This window comes from Anabrus simplex, chromosome 1 (assembly GCF_040414725.1).
Source record: "Anabrus simplex isolate iqAnaSimp1 chromosome 1, ASM4041472v1, whole genome shotgun sequence".
NCBI lineage: Eukaryota > Metazoa > Arthropoda > Insecta > Orthoptera > Tettigoniidae > Anabrus > Anabrus simplex.
The window spans coordinates 988,741,185-988,758,932 of NC_090265.1; the positions used below are offsets into that span (position 1 = coordinate 988,741,185).

At 39.0% G+C, this 17,748-nt stretch overlaps 1 protein-coding gene across 1 annotated transcript in view; it reads right to left on the reverse strand.

Moving 5' to 3' along the window:
• The window catches only part of sxc (O-linked N-acetylglucosamine (GlcNAc) transferase sxc), a 378,462-nt gene that overhangs the window by 335,559 nt on the left and 25,155 nt on the right, over positions 1-17,748 (reverse strand). The window contains exon 2 of the mRNA XM_067136873.2: positions 13,603-13,753. Within this exon, the coding sequence (XP_066992974.1) occupies positions 13,603-13,753 (151 nt within the window). The remainder of the gene's footprint in view (positions 1-13,602; positions 13,754-17,748) is intronic.

The window sequence follows — 17,748 nt, forward strand, 5'->3', positions numbered from 1 at the left end:
CACGATTTCAACTGCACCATGCCGATGGGAGGCACCGTGTATGGCGCAGACCATATGAAGCAATGGATCCCGCCTGCCTCGAAGGTGTGGTCCAGGGCGCTGGTGTCTCTGTTATGGTCTGGGGTGCATTTTCCTGGTATGGAATGGGCCCCTAGTTTTTCTGGAAGAGACTTTGAATGGTACGCGGTATGTTGAGCTGCTCAGAGTCCATCTCCACCCATTTTTGGCCTTCCAGCGCCCAGACGGTTCTGCAGTGTTTCAAGATATAACACGCCGCCCCATCGCTCCCACGGTGCCTGGGAATGGTTCCAGGAACATGCAGCGGAGGTCCAACAACTGCAATGACCACCCAGAAGCCGTGGTATGAACCCTATCGAGCATATCTGGGATGTCCTGGAATGCATGCTCCGTGCCATGGATCCTGCACCCACGAACAGACCAGCATTGGCGGGCACTCTGCAAACAATTTGGAGTCAGCTGCGTCCAGAGGACTACCAGAGACTTGCCGACTCACTTCCACGGCGTCTCACTGCAGTTCGCAGGGCCAGAGGAGGCCCCACACGCTATTAGGTGACTATCCCGTGACATTTGCTAAGTCAGTGTATTTCTTGCTGCCGATCACAGCAGAATCTCCATTATCCAGGCTAATAAATGTCAAAGAGCTACATGGATAATAGAACATTAATAGAAAAAGTGAGTGCAATCAATGAAAGCACTGACACACTTTACAAAAGAAAATATTTATAAAATCCTCCTATCAATACAAGTCAAGTCATCTGTTAGATGAAGCAAAGTCTAATACATGTTTCAGCCTAATCTCAAGGCCATCTTCAGTAGTAAAACAATGATTACATAATATACAAACATATTAAAAATCGTAATGATGTGAAGTGACAGTGATCGTGATTAGTGAGTTAAAAACACATTGAGGTACAAAGTCCTCTCATCTAATAGATCTTGCTGACTGTTAAAATGAAAACACTATGCTGAGGAGTGTAGTGAGACCGTCAATACTACGAATAAAACGTGTATAACATCTGTAATGAGAAAAAAAGGAATATATGAGTGGATGAAAAACAAGTTAAAAATGATGTACGAAAAGAAAACTCATATGACTTACTTGTAAGTAAAAGTTGTCGTCTCGAATGGAGATGACCTTACTTCGGTCTCAAGTCACATTGACAACTAAACCTGTGTGTGGCTTACTGTGTATCTGTGTCGATGTGGTTGGGAGGGGTAATGGAGGGGGAGGGGCAAGGAGGGAGGGACGTTGTGATACGCGGAAGGAGGGTGTTGATGGAAGGGCGGGTTTTGTTCTAGAATGTCGGTAGTGAAACTCTTTTATTAATGAACTGTTCGCAGATGAGCGGGACAAAGGTTTCCAATAAAATATTTTTCTTTTCCTTGATTTCATTCAAGTTATAGACGGAATTGTTATATTGGTCGATATCTATATATATGTTCTTTAGTATATTATGTAAGGGACCTTTCTGTTCGTAATGCAGGATCTTTAAATCTTGATCAATTTTGTGTATTTATGATTTTTCTCTCTACAATGTTCGCTCATGGCTGAGTAGCGATTATACTTTAGGGCATTAAGATGTTCGGAGTATCTTACATTGAAACTGCGGCTTGTTTGCCCAATATATGTTGAAAGACATGATTGGCATTTTAATTTGTATATTCCAGAGTTTGAAAATTTTTTGTTGCTGTTGACAGTATGAGAATTAAAAAACATTTTTGTATTGGTGTGAATGGTCTTGAAAGCTACTTTTAACTTGTTTTTTAAAGATGTTTGAAATAGGATATATATTATTTTTAAAGGTAAATGTGGTGAACCTCTCTTTAGGGGAAGATTGTTTTTCTAAGGTGGTCTTGGGTTTATTTCTAAATTTATTGAGAATTTTATTCACGAAAGCTTTACTGAAACCATTACCTTCGGCTATTGCATAAATGGTGTTGATTTCCTTTCTAAAATTCTTACGGGATAAAGGAACATTAAGAGCTCTGAAAATCATACTATTGTAAGTTGTCTTCTTCTGTGTCCCGGGGTGTAGAGAAGTTTGGTGGATTGTGTTTATTGTGTGAGTGGGCTTCCTGTAAATATTAAAAGAAATGGTTTTATTCTGATTGCGAGTAATAGTTAAAACGAGATAATTAAGGGAATTGTTGTTCTCGGATTCTATCGTAAACTTTATGTGTGGATCCAGGTTGCTGTCAGTAATGTGAGAATCCAGGATAATAAAAGTATCATCCACATACCGAATCCAATGTTTGATCCCATTAATTTTACCTATAATGTGAGTGTATTAGAGGAAATCTACGTAAACATCAGCGAGGATTCCCGAGGCCGGTGACCCTATGGGAAGACCCTTCTGTTGGTATATGTATGATATTAAAAGTAAAAAAGCCATTATTTAATGTAAACTTGAGGATCTGAATAAACTCTTCTATCTCCCCTATAGTCAATTTACTGAATTTGGAAAGACTGTTTTTTACTATTTCGATGGTTTTATTGACAGGCACATTCGCGTACATATTTACTATGTCAAAGGAGTGAAGGGTGTAATGTTTCGGTAACGTGAGATTTTTTATTCTATTGCAGAATTCCAGGGAATTTTTAACTGACGTGTTAGCTTAAAAGGAATACAGTAATGTGTTTTAAGAAAACTGTGAATAAATTGGGATATTTTGTACGTCGGACTACTACTGAAGTTAATAACGGGCCTTATGGGGACATCCGCCTTGTGAATCTTCGGTAACGCTTTCGCCGTAGGTAACTTGGGATTCATAATGATCAATTTTGATTCTTCTAAGTCATTAAACAAAAATAAAAAGTTCTTAATTAAAGCTTTCAGCTCTCTTTGTATTCTATTAGTAGGATCTTTTTTTACTGCGTTAACATGATTGTTAGTAAAGAACTGTACTTTATTTACGTTGTCACTTTTCTCCATAACCACAGTAGCATTACCTTTATCTGCTTTAGTTACTACTAAATCGTTATCTTTAATTTTCTTTTTGAGATTGCGTATGTTGGTGACTTGTTCTTTATTGGGTTTGCCAGAACCGGTATGTTTCTGATCGAAAGAAGAAAGTAACTTTCACTTAACTTCATATCTAACCTCATTTTGAACGTCTGTAGGTAACCTATTAACCGCTAATTCAGATTCAGCCAACGTAATGATTAAATCGTCGTGGTTGAAGGACATGTCCCAGTTATGTGTTGGTCCCTTATTTAATATCTTGAGGTCCTTAGGATCAAGGTCAACTTGACTGAGGTTCACTACCGGCGGGTGAAAAACGTTTGACTGCGCGTGATTCTGCGTGTTTGGAGTATTGTGGGAAGCTTTTAAGTTATTCCACTTCTTGTCAAGAGTGCTTTGTTTTTTCAATAAATCCTTATCGAGTCTATTGGTAACGTGAGCCTGATTTTTAATTTCTTTGTATATTATGTAATCACTGTTTTACTACTGAAGATGGCCTTGAGATTAGGCTGAAACATGTATTAGACTTTGCTTCATCTAACAGATGACTTGACTTGTATTGATAGGAGGATTTTATAAATATTTTCTTTTGTAAAGTGATAACCGTCAATATGGAATGAGATTCATAACTTGCAATAGCATTGACACATTCATGTACACTGCTGTGCAGAACAGCAAGTTGTTATTTTGAATGAAAGTAAGACCAAACCAAAAACCAAACCCCATGGCACTACAGCCCTTGAAGGGCCTTGGCCTACCAAGCAACCGCTGCTCAGCCCAAAGGCTTGCAGATTGTGAGGTGCCGTGTGGTCAGCACGACGTATCCTCTCGGCCGTTATTCTTGGCTATCTAGACCGGAGCCACTATCTCACAGTCAGATAGCTCCTCAATTCTAATCACGTAGGCTGAGTGGACCTCGAACCAACCCTCAGGTCCAGGTAAAAAACCCTGACCTGGCCAGGAATCGCATCCAGGGCTTCCGGGTAAGAGGCAGGCATGCTACTCCTATACCACGGGACCAGCTCTTTCTTAAGAGTCTGCAATAATTTTTTAAACAAGAGATCTGAGGCCTGTTCCACGAATGAACTTTGCAACTTTTCACTTTGCACTTTTCAGTTCAGATTTTGTTCCACCATCACTTTTCAGATTAAGCTTGCAAAGTGAAAAGTGAAAAATTCTTCCTTTGGTACAGAAATGCAAAGTGCAAAGAAACGAAGTGAAAAGTTTCATAAATCTTGCAAAGAGATGACTCCCTTTTCATCTGTTAATTAACAAGTATGTACACTAGTTTCTCGACGTAGAACTTGGTTTAGTGATATAAACACGTTATGACGTGAGCTTTTGTTAGCATCAAGTGAGGACAGTGATGAAGAATCCAATAAGAGAACGTACAAAGACGAGATTAATTTTCATAATCTCACTTCGACAGACTTTCGCGAGTGATTTCGTATTACCCCAACACAGGCTGACTATATTCTTGAAATGATTGGTCATTTATTGAAACATGCAACAAAAAGAAGTCAATTCCTTTCTGAAAAAGAACAAATTCTTATATGCTTACATTGGTTAGTAAATTGTGCCCAGCTGCACGGTGTAGCACCAATGCTTGGGCCATCAAAATCAATTATTTGCAGAACTGTTACCAAAGTCATAGATGTTACAGTAAATGTAATACGTCCCAACAGTACGTTGGCCTGATAATTCACATAATATAGGCGACGGGATTTCTAATGAAGGGTGAATTTCCTTCTGTGTGTGGATGTGTTGACGGTACTCTCGTTAACATTGACATGTGTCATCATTTGAGAGGTTATCTTTAAAGTTGTCAAAAAGGATGTCACATTTTTCCCTGACAACTTCCAGCACAGCCAGCTTCTTGTAATACTAACCTTTCCTTCCCATGATAAAAACTTAAACGGTACCACAATTATACCGTCAAGTTCGCCACGAAAAGTAAAGCATTAAAATCATAGAGTATTAGGCCTATACAGTTTGCTCGTGGAATAAACTTAATCGAATCACTCAATCCAAAGACTTTTCACTTTGAGAAGAAATTGAAAAGTACAACCTAGATCATGGTGGAACAGAAAGACTTTGCACTTTGCAAGAATTGAAAAGCGAAAAGTGCAAAGTTGAAAAGTTGCAAAGTTTCTTTGTGGAACAGGCCCCTGGTGGTTATTGAAATTATCAAATGATGGTATAGACAGTCCTGCTGTTCGAACAAGCTGATAGAGTCAACCATTTCCATCACAGTAGACAGCAAGATTTTCTCCCGGCTGTGTCAACCAACAATTTGTCAATATCATTGAATTCCTTGTCATTTTCCTCAGCAAATTGTGTTGAAAGATGCCATGGTCTTCTAATCACCTGCATCCTTCTTCATTTGCAACCACAATAACAACATTCCTCCATGTCATTCTCGACTACAGTACTGATATCTGGATATGCCTTTGAGACTTGCTGTTGCTATTTTGCTTAACGTCGCACCGACACAGATAGGTCTTATGGTGACGAGTTATTGAGATTGAGACAAGCCTCGATATCATCCTTTTCTATGTTGCCTTTTCAGTAAAGGATTTTCGGAGTGCAATGTGTCGGAATTCTGTCCCACAGGAGTTATTTTACGTGCCAGTAAATCTACGGACATGGGGATAATGTACTTGTAACAATAATCATAGAGATATTGTCAAAAGATTCCATCTTTCACCGTTCACCATATGTTTCTGTCATGGATTCAGCATAATTTTCTTCAGAGGATAAACTGAAGTAATGTTTTTCTGTACCTTCATTTGACAGCAGATATTACTCCTTCATTCACTGGCTGAATTAGGGAAGTTACATTAGGTGGCAGATAGTGTGCATTAATAGGGCCATTCTCTGAAACCAGGATTGATTCTAAAAGGTGAGAGGTTGTATTGTCTAACAGAAGAGCAGTTTTGAGAGGAAGACCTTTATCTTCTACCGACGATACAAAATCTTTAGGAAACCACAACTTGAAGCTGGACTGGTTCATCTGAGCTAATGGTGACAATCGTACTGAAAGCACTTCATTACCCATTACCTAGAAAGAATGTAGTTTCTTCACTTGACATATATAATCCTCAACTTGCGTTTGTGTGAACCCAATGGGTTTGAACATGTCATCATCGTCGCCTATCTTTACTGGTCTTATAACCGGAGTTGGAAGTCTAACTGTTAGGCCAAAGTTTTTTGAAGGCACATTTTCCACAAAAAAACAAATCCATCAGCGATGTAAATTTGTTCCACTCTAAAATCATTTTTATCAATGACAGAAACTTGTCATTAAACAGCATTGCAGCCACCACATCTTTCCTAAGATTTTCACCCTGAATGTTCAATTCCCTGAAGCCAAGCCGACATTTAAACATAACTGTTGTTGCTATTTGCTTTACGTCACACCGACACACAGATAGGTCTTATGTCGACGATGGGATAGGAAAGGTGGTGGTGGTGATTATTGTTTTAAGAGGAAGTACAACTAGGCAACCATCCTCTATATAACACTAATCAGAGGAAAAAAATGGAAGGGATCCGACACTTCAAAAAATGAAGATATTGGCCAAAGGAAGAAAAGGGCCATGAAGGGCGTGAAAATGAAAGGCTCCCTAGGCCTCCATACGCAATACCGCCGGGGTTGGAAAAGAACAAGAGTTGACCAAGGGAGGTCGATAAGGATAGATGAAAGTGAGGAGCCTGGCATAAGTAAGTGGAAGCAATGCCAGGACTTGGCTAAGTGCCCTGTGGTCACCAACCCACGCTCCCAAGTTCAGAGCTTTACAGTGGATGATGGCTTTCAAATATACATTCAGGAATTACGACTTTAAGCAGGCATTCCTAGAAAAGTATTGGTGTTTGCCAGTTCATCAGCAATTATGGATGGAATTGTACTCGCGTAAATATGCTGCAGCTATTCCAACAAGATATACAAAGTTCTATATTTTACAAATGATCAAGATGGAAGAACCTGACAACCCCCTTAGTGAAAATGAAGTTAGTGCTGCTACCACGAGGCAATTACCAGTAGATGTACAATGTACGCTGATCGCGACAAACATAAAAACTGCGCGAGTTAGATCAACCCAGGATACGTCACGCTGAGGCTGTACACACAATAGACTCCACACAAGATGATAGCCCACAGCCAAAGAGAAGAAATCTAGTGTGCCAAACCTCAGAGACACGGATGGTGCAAAGAAGAGGTATGAACCGGGAATCTTACCCAAAAAAGTCGAAGTGGAGACCCCCATGATGGAAGGAGAAGAGAGATCACAAGAACGAGAGGGAAACACGAGGGGGAGGACCGAAGCCGCATTATAAAGAATCACACCGCAACGGGAATAGGCGCTTTGAGGAAACTAGGAGACCATATTCACGATAGGAGGACTGAGGAATAGGAACCAGAGAACACAACGAGGGAATTTCCATCTGCTGAGCGAAGAGAGGAATCAGGATTCACAATGATATATTCCTGAGTTGGAACAGAAGCAGACAGAGCGAGACCGGTGGAAGGAGGTCATTCACAAACAGAACGGAGAGTCTTGCATAACAAGCGTATGTGAACATGAGATGAACCCTAGTGCGCCTGAATTCCAAAGAGAGGGGCGGGCTACAAAAAAAAGTAACATGAAGAGGTAGAGCAATTTCGAGGGACCAGGACACGGAAGAGGGTTGTACTGAAGTGGCATTAGACAGTTGGATAGTGCAGCCTGGAGACTTAATTGATGACACAGTTAAAGTAGAGACCAGAACCGTGAAAGGGTTACCAGGAATGTATGTGCGAATTAACAGTTTGCGCGCACGTATGATGTCTGATACTGGGGCGACGGTAACTGTGGCTTTGCGTGCACTCATTAACGAGTTACAATTCAGGATTTGAATCCCTATAATACCTATTTCAAAACTAGAAGTTTGAGGGATTATTCCAGATTGGGCGACCGTCTGTAAAGAGCAGGCGTATCTTGACGAAGAAGTGGGCAATTCCATCCTGTCACATCCATGTGTGTTATCTTACCCAAAATGGAGTATAACCTAATCTTAGGCAAAGATTTCCTTCGTGAGTAACAAGCTGTCACGGATATGGGAACAAACACTGTTAAGTTTCGAACTAGTAACATACAGGAGGAAATTAAATTGAATGAAATTATAGATTATAACCCAGAAGAGGGAATTTGGGTTACCACAACCGGAAATGGGAAAAGGAGTTGAACGACAAATCACCCAAGAGGCTCAAAAATCTAGGAGACGTCCATCAGGATTTCGAAGCAGTGATTACCAACCTGGAAGAAGAAAATGAGAAAGAGAAATTTGGGAATCTATTACCTGAGAAAGTCGCAGAAGCCAAAATTAACGATGAGAACAAGGAGAAGTTACAGAACGTATTGGAACGTCATGAGACTGTGTTTGGATCAAAACCCGGGATGATTCATAACTTCAAGTATAAGATAGTTGTCAACAATTGGAAACCATTCAAAATTAAGCCATACCCCATTCCAGAAATGTTCCCTCAGGTCAATGGAGAGGCTGGCATTATTTTGAAGTCAGTAACGTTTTTTAAACCCCATTCTCGCGGTACCTATGGCTAACAGTTCAGTTCGGGTATGCCTGCATGTGCGGCCCATAAATAGAAGATTGTTACCCGAATATAACAGGCGCCAGTGATCAAAGATCTACAGAAATTCGGTGGTACGGCATACTTCAGCACTGTAGATTTAACCTCGTCATTTTACCATATCGTCTTAGATACTGGGATAAGCTTGCTCATGGGTTTCATGTTCAACGGCCAGACATATATTTTTCAGCGATTTCCTTTTGGTTTGATGAATTCTAGCTCAGCCCTCATACGAGCTTTAGAAGAAAACTTAAGCCAGGAAGTTAAGAATTTTACGATCCATTATGTAGATGATATTATCATCAGTAGTGAGACACCAAACACCTGAGGACAATTGATTTACCACCCAAAGACCTGAATTGTAGTAATTTCAAAGTGAAACTGGTTAAGTCACACTTCTGCCAAAAGAGTACTCTTTTCTGGGTCACGTGACTGATGGTGCAGGCGTTAAGCCAAACCCGGTGAAAATAGCAGCGATCCAGCAGTTTCTTGGACTCTCCAGTTTTTCGCTGATAACTGCCCAGCTTATACTGCTGATATGGTTGCACCTCTACAGGAACTTCTGGAGGTTAATTATCGACGCAAATGGGGAGAAAAGCATACTGAAGCATTTAATAAAAGCAAGCAACTTTTAACAAATTCTATAAAAATAGGATATCCGTCTTTTGACCGGAAATTCACTATCCAAACGGATGCTTCAGTAATTGGGATTGGAGCCATCTTGTACCGTTATACACCTTTTGATGTTTTCCTTCTGAATCCAAAAAGACCCATGCATCAGAAGCTTCTGTTTGTTTATCAGCAATGTGTGTTGGAACAAATTTTTCTGTTGGCTGCTTTATTGGTCTATGCTTAATTTCCTTAGTCACAAGAGCAGAAGCCACGTCAGAGCCTGCCTCCTCCTCATCCTCACTTGAAGGGGGTACCACTGGAGATGCTGAACTTGTTGTAGATTCATTACCCCTCTCTTGATTATCCCCATTATTATTCTGACTTGCTAACAAATCATCCACAGACATAAAGAAGCAATCATATATTACATTCTAACAGTTAAAATCCTTATACTCTGGATATAGAAGATATTGCTTCAAGAGATTCCCAACTTCCCCCTTGCAAGATCTTCCATCCGAGTCCCCCATTTTTACATCAACTAAGCAAGTTTCAAAACACGCTTGCTCGTGAGAAATCTCATTAATTCTAAAACACACTTGCTCATGAGAAATTTCATTAATTCTATCAGCACTATTTGAAATAGCTGGTCGACACTGTTTAAGAAGATTATTATTACAAGAGTGAGAATTTCTTCCAGCTGAAAAACTTCTTTTTCTATTAGAGAATTATAATGGATGCTCCCTGTTGCCTTTCCTATAGCTTGGTTTGTCACAACTCACTTCCTTTTCATGAGTTACCTTATTTTCAGTAGGCCTATGATCTGATAAAAATTTCTCAACAGTCACATTTTCTTGGTCGGGCATTCAGATGAACATAAAACCTCTTTACGAGGTTCTTCAGAACATGACACATCACTAGAATTTTCTTCTTGTGATAATGCAGTTTGCACTGAAAAATCTGTAGTGAAAATGTTTTCAATAACTGATTCATAGCTTACATCACATTTACTTCCAGATGAATTGTTTGGAAAACATTTGCTGTGATCTTTAACAATGGATATTGATGTCTATGGATGTTCATCTCTATCAACAAATGTCATTTCAATACTAACATAATTATTTCCTGGCATCTGCTGGGCTATATTGCACAATATGGGCAGTTCTGGAGGTAACAGATCCATAATACCTGCATCTGGTGTGTTCCTACATTCCAGGATTCTATTTGTTTCATGTTCAGTCGATACAGAACATGTATCCCAAGAATTTGGTTCATTTACTTCTATGTCCAATGACTGCTCAGTTTGATTAACAATTGGGATTTTGTCACCATCACCACTCAAACTAAAATCATCAGTCTCAGTAAAGACATGCTCTAAGCCAACAACAGTTCCTTGTCCAATGCCAGTAACAGATGCCTGGTAGGGATGGTTACTTTTATAATTAGAATCAAATTCTACTCCAGCAGAATAAGGTTCATGTACATCATCTTCTCTCTTACTATCACATATACTAGAAAATATAACTTGAACATCTGCATCATCATCCATACTTACTTGCATAAAAGTAATCATTTTGCCATAGCTTCAAATTTGCCCAGGAGAAGAGGTAATTTGTAACAGGTACTAATATCGTATATATTGTAAATGCACGTGAAAATTGTTCTTTATCTGGATACTACAAATCTCGGACCATATTATAAAAAGTTAAACCATGAAATTTGTTGATAAACTGATGATAATATTGTCAAGAATATGGTAAACATACAGATTCAGAAGGAAAAGTGAAGGCAAACACAATGTATATAGTTATAATCTCTACAGGCAAATGTAAATAAACCGATGGGATAGGAAAGGCCTAGGAAGTGGAAGGTAGCGGGTGTGGACTTAATTAAGGTACAGCCCCAGCATTTGCCTGGTGTGAAAATGGTAAACCACGGAAAACCATCTTCAGGGCTGCCGACAGTGGGGCTCGAATCCACTATCTCCCTATTACTGGATACTGGCCGCACTTAAGCAACTGCAGCTATTGAGCTCGGTTTTTTTAAACATAACTAGCCAATCGCTAGAAGTAGAAAACAGCTCAGCAATGTTTAGATTATTATGATATAGCAACACCCACGGCATGTCTCTGTCTAAATCAAACATAAAGAGCCTGATCGCAATCTGTTAGTTTTGACTTCCATAGTTTTCCTTTGTGACAATGCAGATGCTCCATCAACTGCTGTGACGAACTTCAGTATTTCTTCTTCACATTTCACTAACTCTCAAATTGTAGGTTCACCAATAACTAATTCTGCTCACTTGTTTCACACCAGTAAAACTTAGCACTGCACTTTTTTTGTTTTGTGGCCCTTCAGGAAGAACATGCATGACAGGGAAGGGCTGATAATGGCCTACTTACACAGAAAAGGTAGCAACACAGCTGCACACTTATCTTTTGTTCTTTGATCAAATGTTGACATAAAGGTACTGGCAAAATAATGTCCACTACTTGTCACCTGTTATTGCAGAGACTCCAACTGATTGGACCCATGGTTCGTCAAACCACAGATAAGAGGTTCCACTGTGCTTACAATTTCTAATTCACTGAAGAATTTTGTGAATAGTTTTTCACAAAGCATCATTAGTACCAGATGCCCTAAAATTACATGAAAGAAATTTAAAAAAGTACTTCTTGTTGAAGTTACCAAACTGGAAGGGGATTAGACATTGTGCAGAAACCACAGACATCAGTAGAGAAAATTGCACTGAACCAGAAATTTTATGTAGATCCAAGAGAGGATGCCAGAAAGATTTTTCACAGATATGGCCCAGAAAGAAAAAAAGGAATCAAATAATGAAATCACTCAGTGGCTGGCAACATAAAAATCTCCTCAATCAAAAACCTGCATGTTGGTCATGTTATTAACAGTCACTAACATAAGGCCTATCAATCCTGTTCCATGACCTATATCTGAATCTGAATAACCTCGAAGTTTTTAAAAAGTCTTTATTTAGATGCTATGGAATAGGTACCCATTTGATGACCCTCGAAACTTGTAGCAGGTATTACAAGAGAGCCAGAAACTTGGAAGAATAAATTTCAAATAACGGGTTACCTTATCTAATGCACAGAAATCAAGTTAAGTGTGTCATTCCTACAGTATTAGCATCCACATCTTCTTCACACTTGTTCAATATACCCTCACTTCTTTGATCCATTTCCAGTCATTGTATATTTCTATCACCAAGTAGGCCTAACTTAACCGTTGGTGACTTTCAGATTTTCATGAAATTTGTAAACTTCAACAAAAAATACTCCTGCTACTAATTCCAGCAATCATTAGCCATCTTCAAGTGCATAATAAAATCTAGGGAGTTTTATATTTAACTTTATCCTAATCCTTTTGACACTAGTTAAGGACATCTTTTTATATCCTAATTCATACCTGACTGCTCTTACCAGGCCATTACCAATTTCCAATCATCCAATCCTATCCAGCTTGTCAGAGCCAATTCCACTTTCTTTCTTCTATAGTTCCATCAAATGTCAGTTTGTTTGCACGACCTTGTGATGGAGTTCTAGGTTTGCCAAACGGGTAGAGGACATTATCCCTCCAATAGGTTTGAAGCATTCTAAAATCAATAATGGCTGAGATTGCCTCAAGTTTTCAAATAGTCCTAGTGAGTGTCTAATGGTTTTGCAAAATCTGATGAATCAGGTCATCATAGTAAACCTAGCCTGAGGGCAAGGGTCACAATTCAGAATCTGTCCAAGATACCACTTCCATTAAAAAATATTTTTAAAACCCTCACAATTACCTGCCAGCACATTCACACAGCACCCTTTATTTAAAAAAACTAGGACGTAACTACACGAACTCCCACGACACACAATATTATCTCGTAACTAATTTAAGCAATTGTCGCGTAGACATAATTGCCATTAACCGCAACAAAAGTTCAACTGAAATAATAGATACCACTAGTCTATTTGAAGACACTATTTTGCAACCTAAGGAGGTCAACAGTAAAGAGAAAAATACCAACGAGCCTGTAATTCCATTCCGTCAAAGAATATACGACTCGGACAGAATTACCATAAAGCGTCTATTCTTTGGAGCCACAGGAATAATTCCCAATGGATTTGTAAAGTGGAGAAAAACATAAATTGAAAAAAACTTCAAGATCAGATTGTAACAAACATTGTAAAATTTTCAGTAACAATCTTCAGAAACCATCTGATATCACAGCACTTGAAATTTCACAAAGAACCTATGGCTTGAAATTGATTACAAATGCACGTATAAATCACTGCATCTCATGTCAAGCACATTTTAGTGTATTAAGTGCATTAAGTTTTCACACAAAATCATAAGAATTAATCATGATTGACTCACTTGTCCAATCTTCGACATTGGAAGTGGATTGAAGACAAAAGGAGGAGGACTCCGGTGTTATTGGTTTCCTGACGCCACAGCTGCATGCAATGTCGTTCTGCATTTTCATAATCTCCGGCTTGATATTCTCGGTGAGCCAGCTCCAATAATCCTACAAAACAAAGGTACATAAAACAATAAAATCAAAAGTATTATATGAAACTATTTCTAGCATAGCTAATAGTTTTAACAACATTATTTAACTATGTGTCAGACTGTGAAGAATAATAATTGTAACAGGGACAAACAGTGCATACCTACAAGGTCCATGCAAAACCATAAATGTACTCCCACACCAGCTTATATATAATTATTGTAAGAGAAGTAAAATCAACTGTCAGCATAAAGCTGAGGCCACACAGAACACTACGTTATGTCCGCTACGTACAAGATGTGTGCTATGTTCACTACCCCACGTGGCCACACAGAAAGCTATGTTTTGCATGAGACTGCTCAGTCTTGGCTGAGATGTTGGCTGATAGTATGACATGGGTGAGCACTGATGACTCTGTTGATGAGCTACTGTTATAGTAATTGCCACGTAAGGCAATACCCCAGAAAGTAAATATCGCCGCCCGATGCTCTTCTTTTCTATTTTTTGTAATGGCTGATCACTGCTGCCAACCTGCCTGTTTATATATTAAAATCACCAGACATAACCATAACAAACTAACCTCAATGTAAACACCGATAATGAATGTTTCCCTACCCTAGTAAATGATAAAAGTTAAGATGAAATAAATCAAGATATTCATAATTAAGTCGATTTCCACGCTCAATGAGGAATTAAGGAAATAAACACACTTTCTCACTCAAATTAATGTTACATATATCTGCCTTTATTTTGATATACAGTAAGCGTACTATAACCATATTCTTGAAAAGAGGGGCGTGTTAAACGATGAACTTTATTTAGTAAGTCTTTGCAGTGTGATTCTCGAAAGTTCCAGACATCCAGTGACTTCCATTTCTTTTGCGCGAACATTTCCTTCTCTCTTCAATACCGGTAACTAGTAAGGAGATAGATTATTGGGCAGATTTTCAGCCTGCAGGCTGGTAATATCTTCAAGCTCCGTGAACGGAAATTAGGTCAGCTTTGAAGTTCACTGCGGATATGAAAATAATAATGTTATAAGTTCTACTGCCAAAATTTCGTCCCGCGAGAGTTATTTCATGTACCGGTAGATCTAGACATGGGACTGGCATATTTGAGCACTTTCATCATTTCACACAAACTATGTTATTAAATGCATTATCCGAACATGCCACAATTCTACTTACCTGGTATTGGCCAAATAGATTTACAATCCCACAGAAAAAGAAAATATGCTTTAAATATTCTCACAAATGTGACTTTAACGGCAATGCGGTGGCAACACGCAATTCACGCTAGAACAGTGATCGAACGTTGCCAACATGCCAGATTAACGGTAAATGTAAGACGTCGTATCGGCAAGTAGGGTCCCTAGACTGTATGGTTACCGACACTGAAAAAGACCTGCAAAATACCCAACAACAAGAAAAGTAACTATAAATCAATACCTTAATATTACAGGGGAGAAAGGGTAAGGTTGCACCCTTAGGGTACGTCCTTACACGGAGAGGACTATACTTTCAGTATATAAGCATAAAAGGAATGAGGTGCATGGCATTAATTTACTGAGAACAAAGTACGGCGAATTTCATCATTTGATAAAACAGTTACGTAATGATGAAGTTAATTTAAAGAATATTTTTGAATGAATATGAACAAATCGTTATGCATAGAGTACTTGATACTAATAAACTAGGCCTACAATTAATAATTACAGTAATATGCTTGCTTAATTTCAGGTACCTAGTAACAGAATTTGTTCCAATCCATGGCTTTCACATATCACGCGGGTAGGTCTACTGTAAACATATCCATATTAAAGCCCCTCCATTAAGAGGGTCAGAATTTTTCAACTACAAAGATATTCTGTCATGCTGCTGGGATTAGCTGATGCTAATAAAAGATTCCTCTGTAGATGCAGGGCAATGTGGAAGAGTTAGTGATGGAAACGTGCTTGTCAACAGTAATATAGGTAAGCACCTGAGACAACAAAGTATGGGATTACCTCCGGGTGAAATTGTAGCAGGCGTTCCTTTACCTTACATTACAGCTGGTGAAAGTAACTCATGAGGCCTTATCCCCAAACTGGTTGAAATCTCAGAGTGACTCAGAGAAGACTTTCAATAATTGTCTTTCAAGAAGTAGATACACTGCTGAAAATGCCTTTGGTATCCTTGCTAATACTTGGAGGATATATCATCGCTCTCTGGAATGCCATGTTGAGCTTGCTGATGAGACAATCCTAGCTACTGTTGTCTTGCACAATTTTACAAGACAAGAAGCAACCCTGGCCAACACTGCTGCACTTGCAGATGGTGAAGAATGCATACACACAAACTAGCCTATTTCTTTCAGTTGGAGGCTACCACTGCAACAAACTCAACAATTAGAAACATTAAAAGTCCAAAATTAAGGAATATCGAGTTGAATGGCAACAGAGAATGGTAAATCGTGTAAGTTACTAGCCTGAAAGAAGTGATGGTTTCTACGTGGGATACATGACCAAATTATGCAAAATTTTAAATATATATTTATTTTGCTAAGCTAAATATAAAATTAAGAGTACCATACGTAGTATGGGTAATATTGGTCAGATTTTAATATTACTGAATACAGCTGATCAAATATGATATATATAATTCAGAAAACGTGACACTGTTGAAAATTTCCTTTGTAGTTATAATGTATATCTTCATTTTTAGAAACTGTTGGAATAATTGTTAAATTTAAGTGTCCAATATAACCCCACGAAATAAGATTTCACCATCCTGTGACTGCCTTCAGTACGCTGTCTTTTGATGTTCTTACTCAGTCATATACTTAATGGAGTGCTGAAGCAGGAATACCCTGGTAATGAAAGTTTTTAATACGACAAAACATTAGCAATAATGGCGATATTTTTAACACTGCTATAACAACACTAGGACGTGTAGAAGACAACAGTATGTCAAAAACCATGGTCTAGTGTTTAAAAAATAGGCGGAAAATAGCACGGAAGAAATAGCCTCAGGGATGTGGCACTGCCGACTTGAAATATGAAAAGTTGTGTTTTTGCCTGAAATAACTTCCGTGTTCGATACTGCTCCAGTTTACTGTACTCTAAAATTTGTAACAGTGTAACCTTGTAATTAAAACATGAAGGTTCAATTTTCATTTCGAATGATACTTCTTGAATAGAATTGGTGGAAATATGTTCAGATAAGCTGTATGTTCTACATAAAGTGACAATGTGTGTAAATTACCTGGTTTATCCAATTCTCTAGAAATCATGTCCCAGGCATTTTCCTGCATTTGTGGTATTCTTTTAGTGTGTTTTTTTTGTTTTGTTTTGTTTTTCCCCACAAGCATGGATATTTCCGAACTTCTTCAATTAGTTGCTCAAGAATCATTTTTAAATAAGCAAATCCTGCAATGAATGAGAGATAACACAAGTTGTCAGTTCTCCACATATAGCTGAGAATCAAACATTCCGCGACACAGCTAACATAGCGAACAGAACTAACGTAGCATACAGAAATGTGGCCAAGTCACATTGTCAGCAAAGGAAGGTATTTTTCTGTTCGCAAAGCAACCATCGCGTACGTAGCGTGCATCGCGTACATAGCAATCTGTGTGGCCGCACCTATGGGATAAATTACGTTATAAATTATGTAATATTGGGTCGGAAGATCCAACTGGGGAGAATGACCAGCAATTCGCCCAGGCGGCCTCACCAGCTATGCTGAACATGGACCTTGTAGGAGGCTGGGAAAACTGGAAGGGATAGACAAGGAAGAGGGAAAGAAGCGGCCGTGGCCTTAAGTTAGGTACCATCCTGGCATTTGCCTGGAGGAGAAGTGCGAAACCACGGTAAACCACTTCCAGGATGGCTGAGGTGGGAATCGAACCCACCTCTACTCATCTGACCTCCCGAGGCTGAATGGACCCTGTTCCAGCCCTCGTACCACTTTTCAAATTTCGTGGCAGAACGTCCTGTTTAGGGGGTGGCAGCTAATCACACTAACCACTACTCC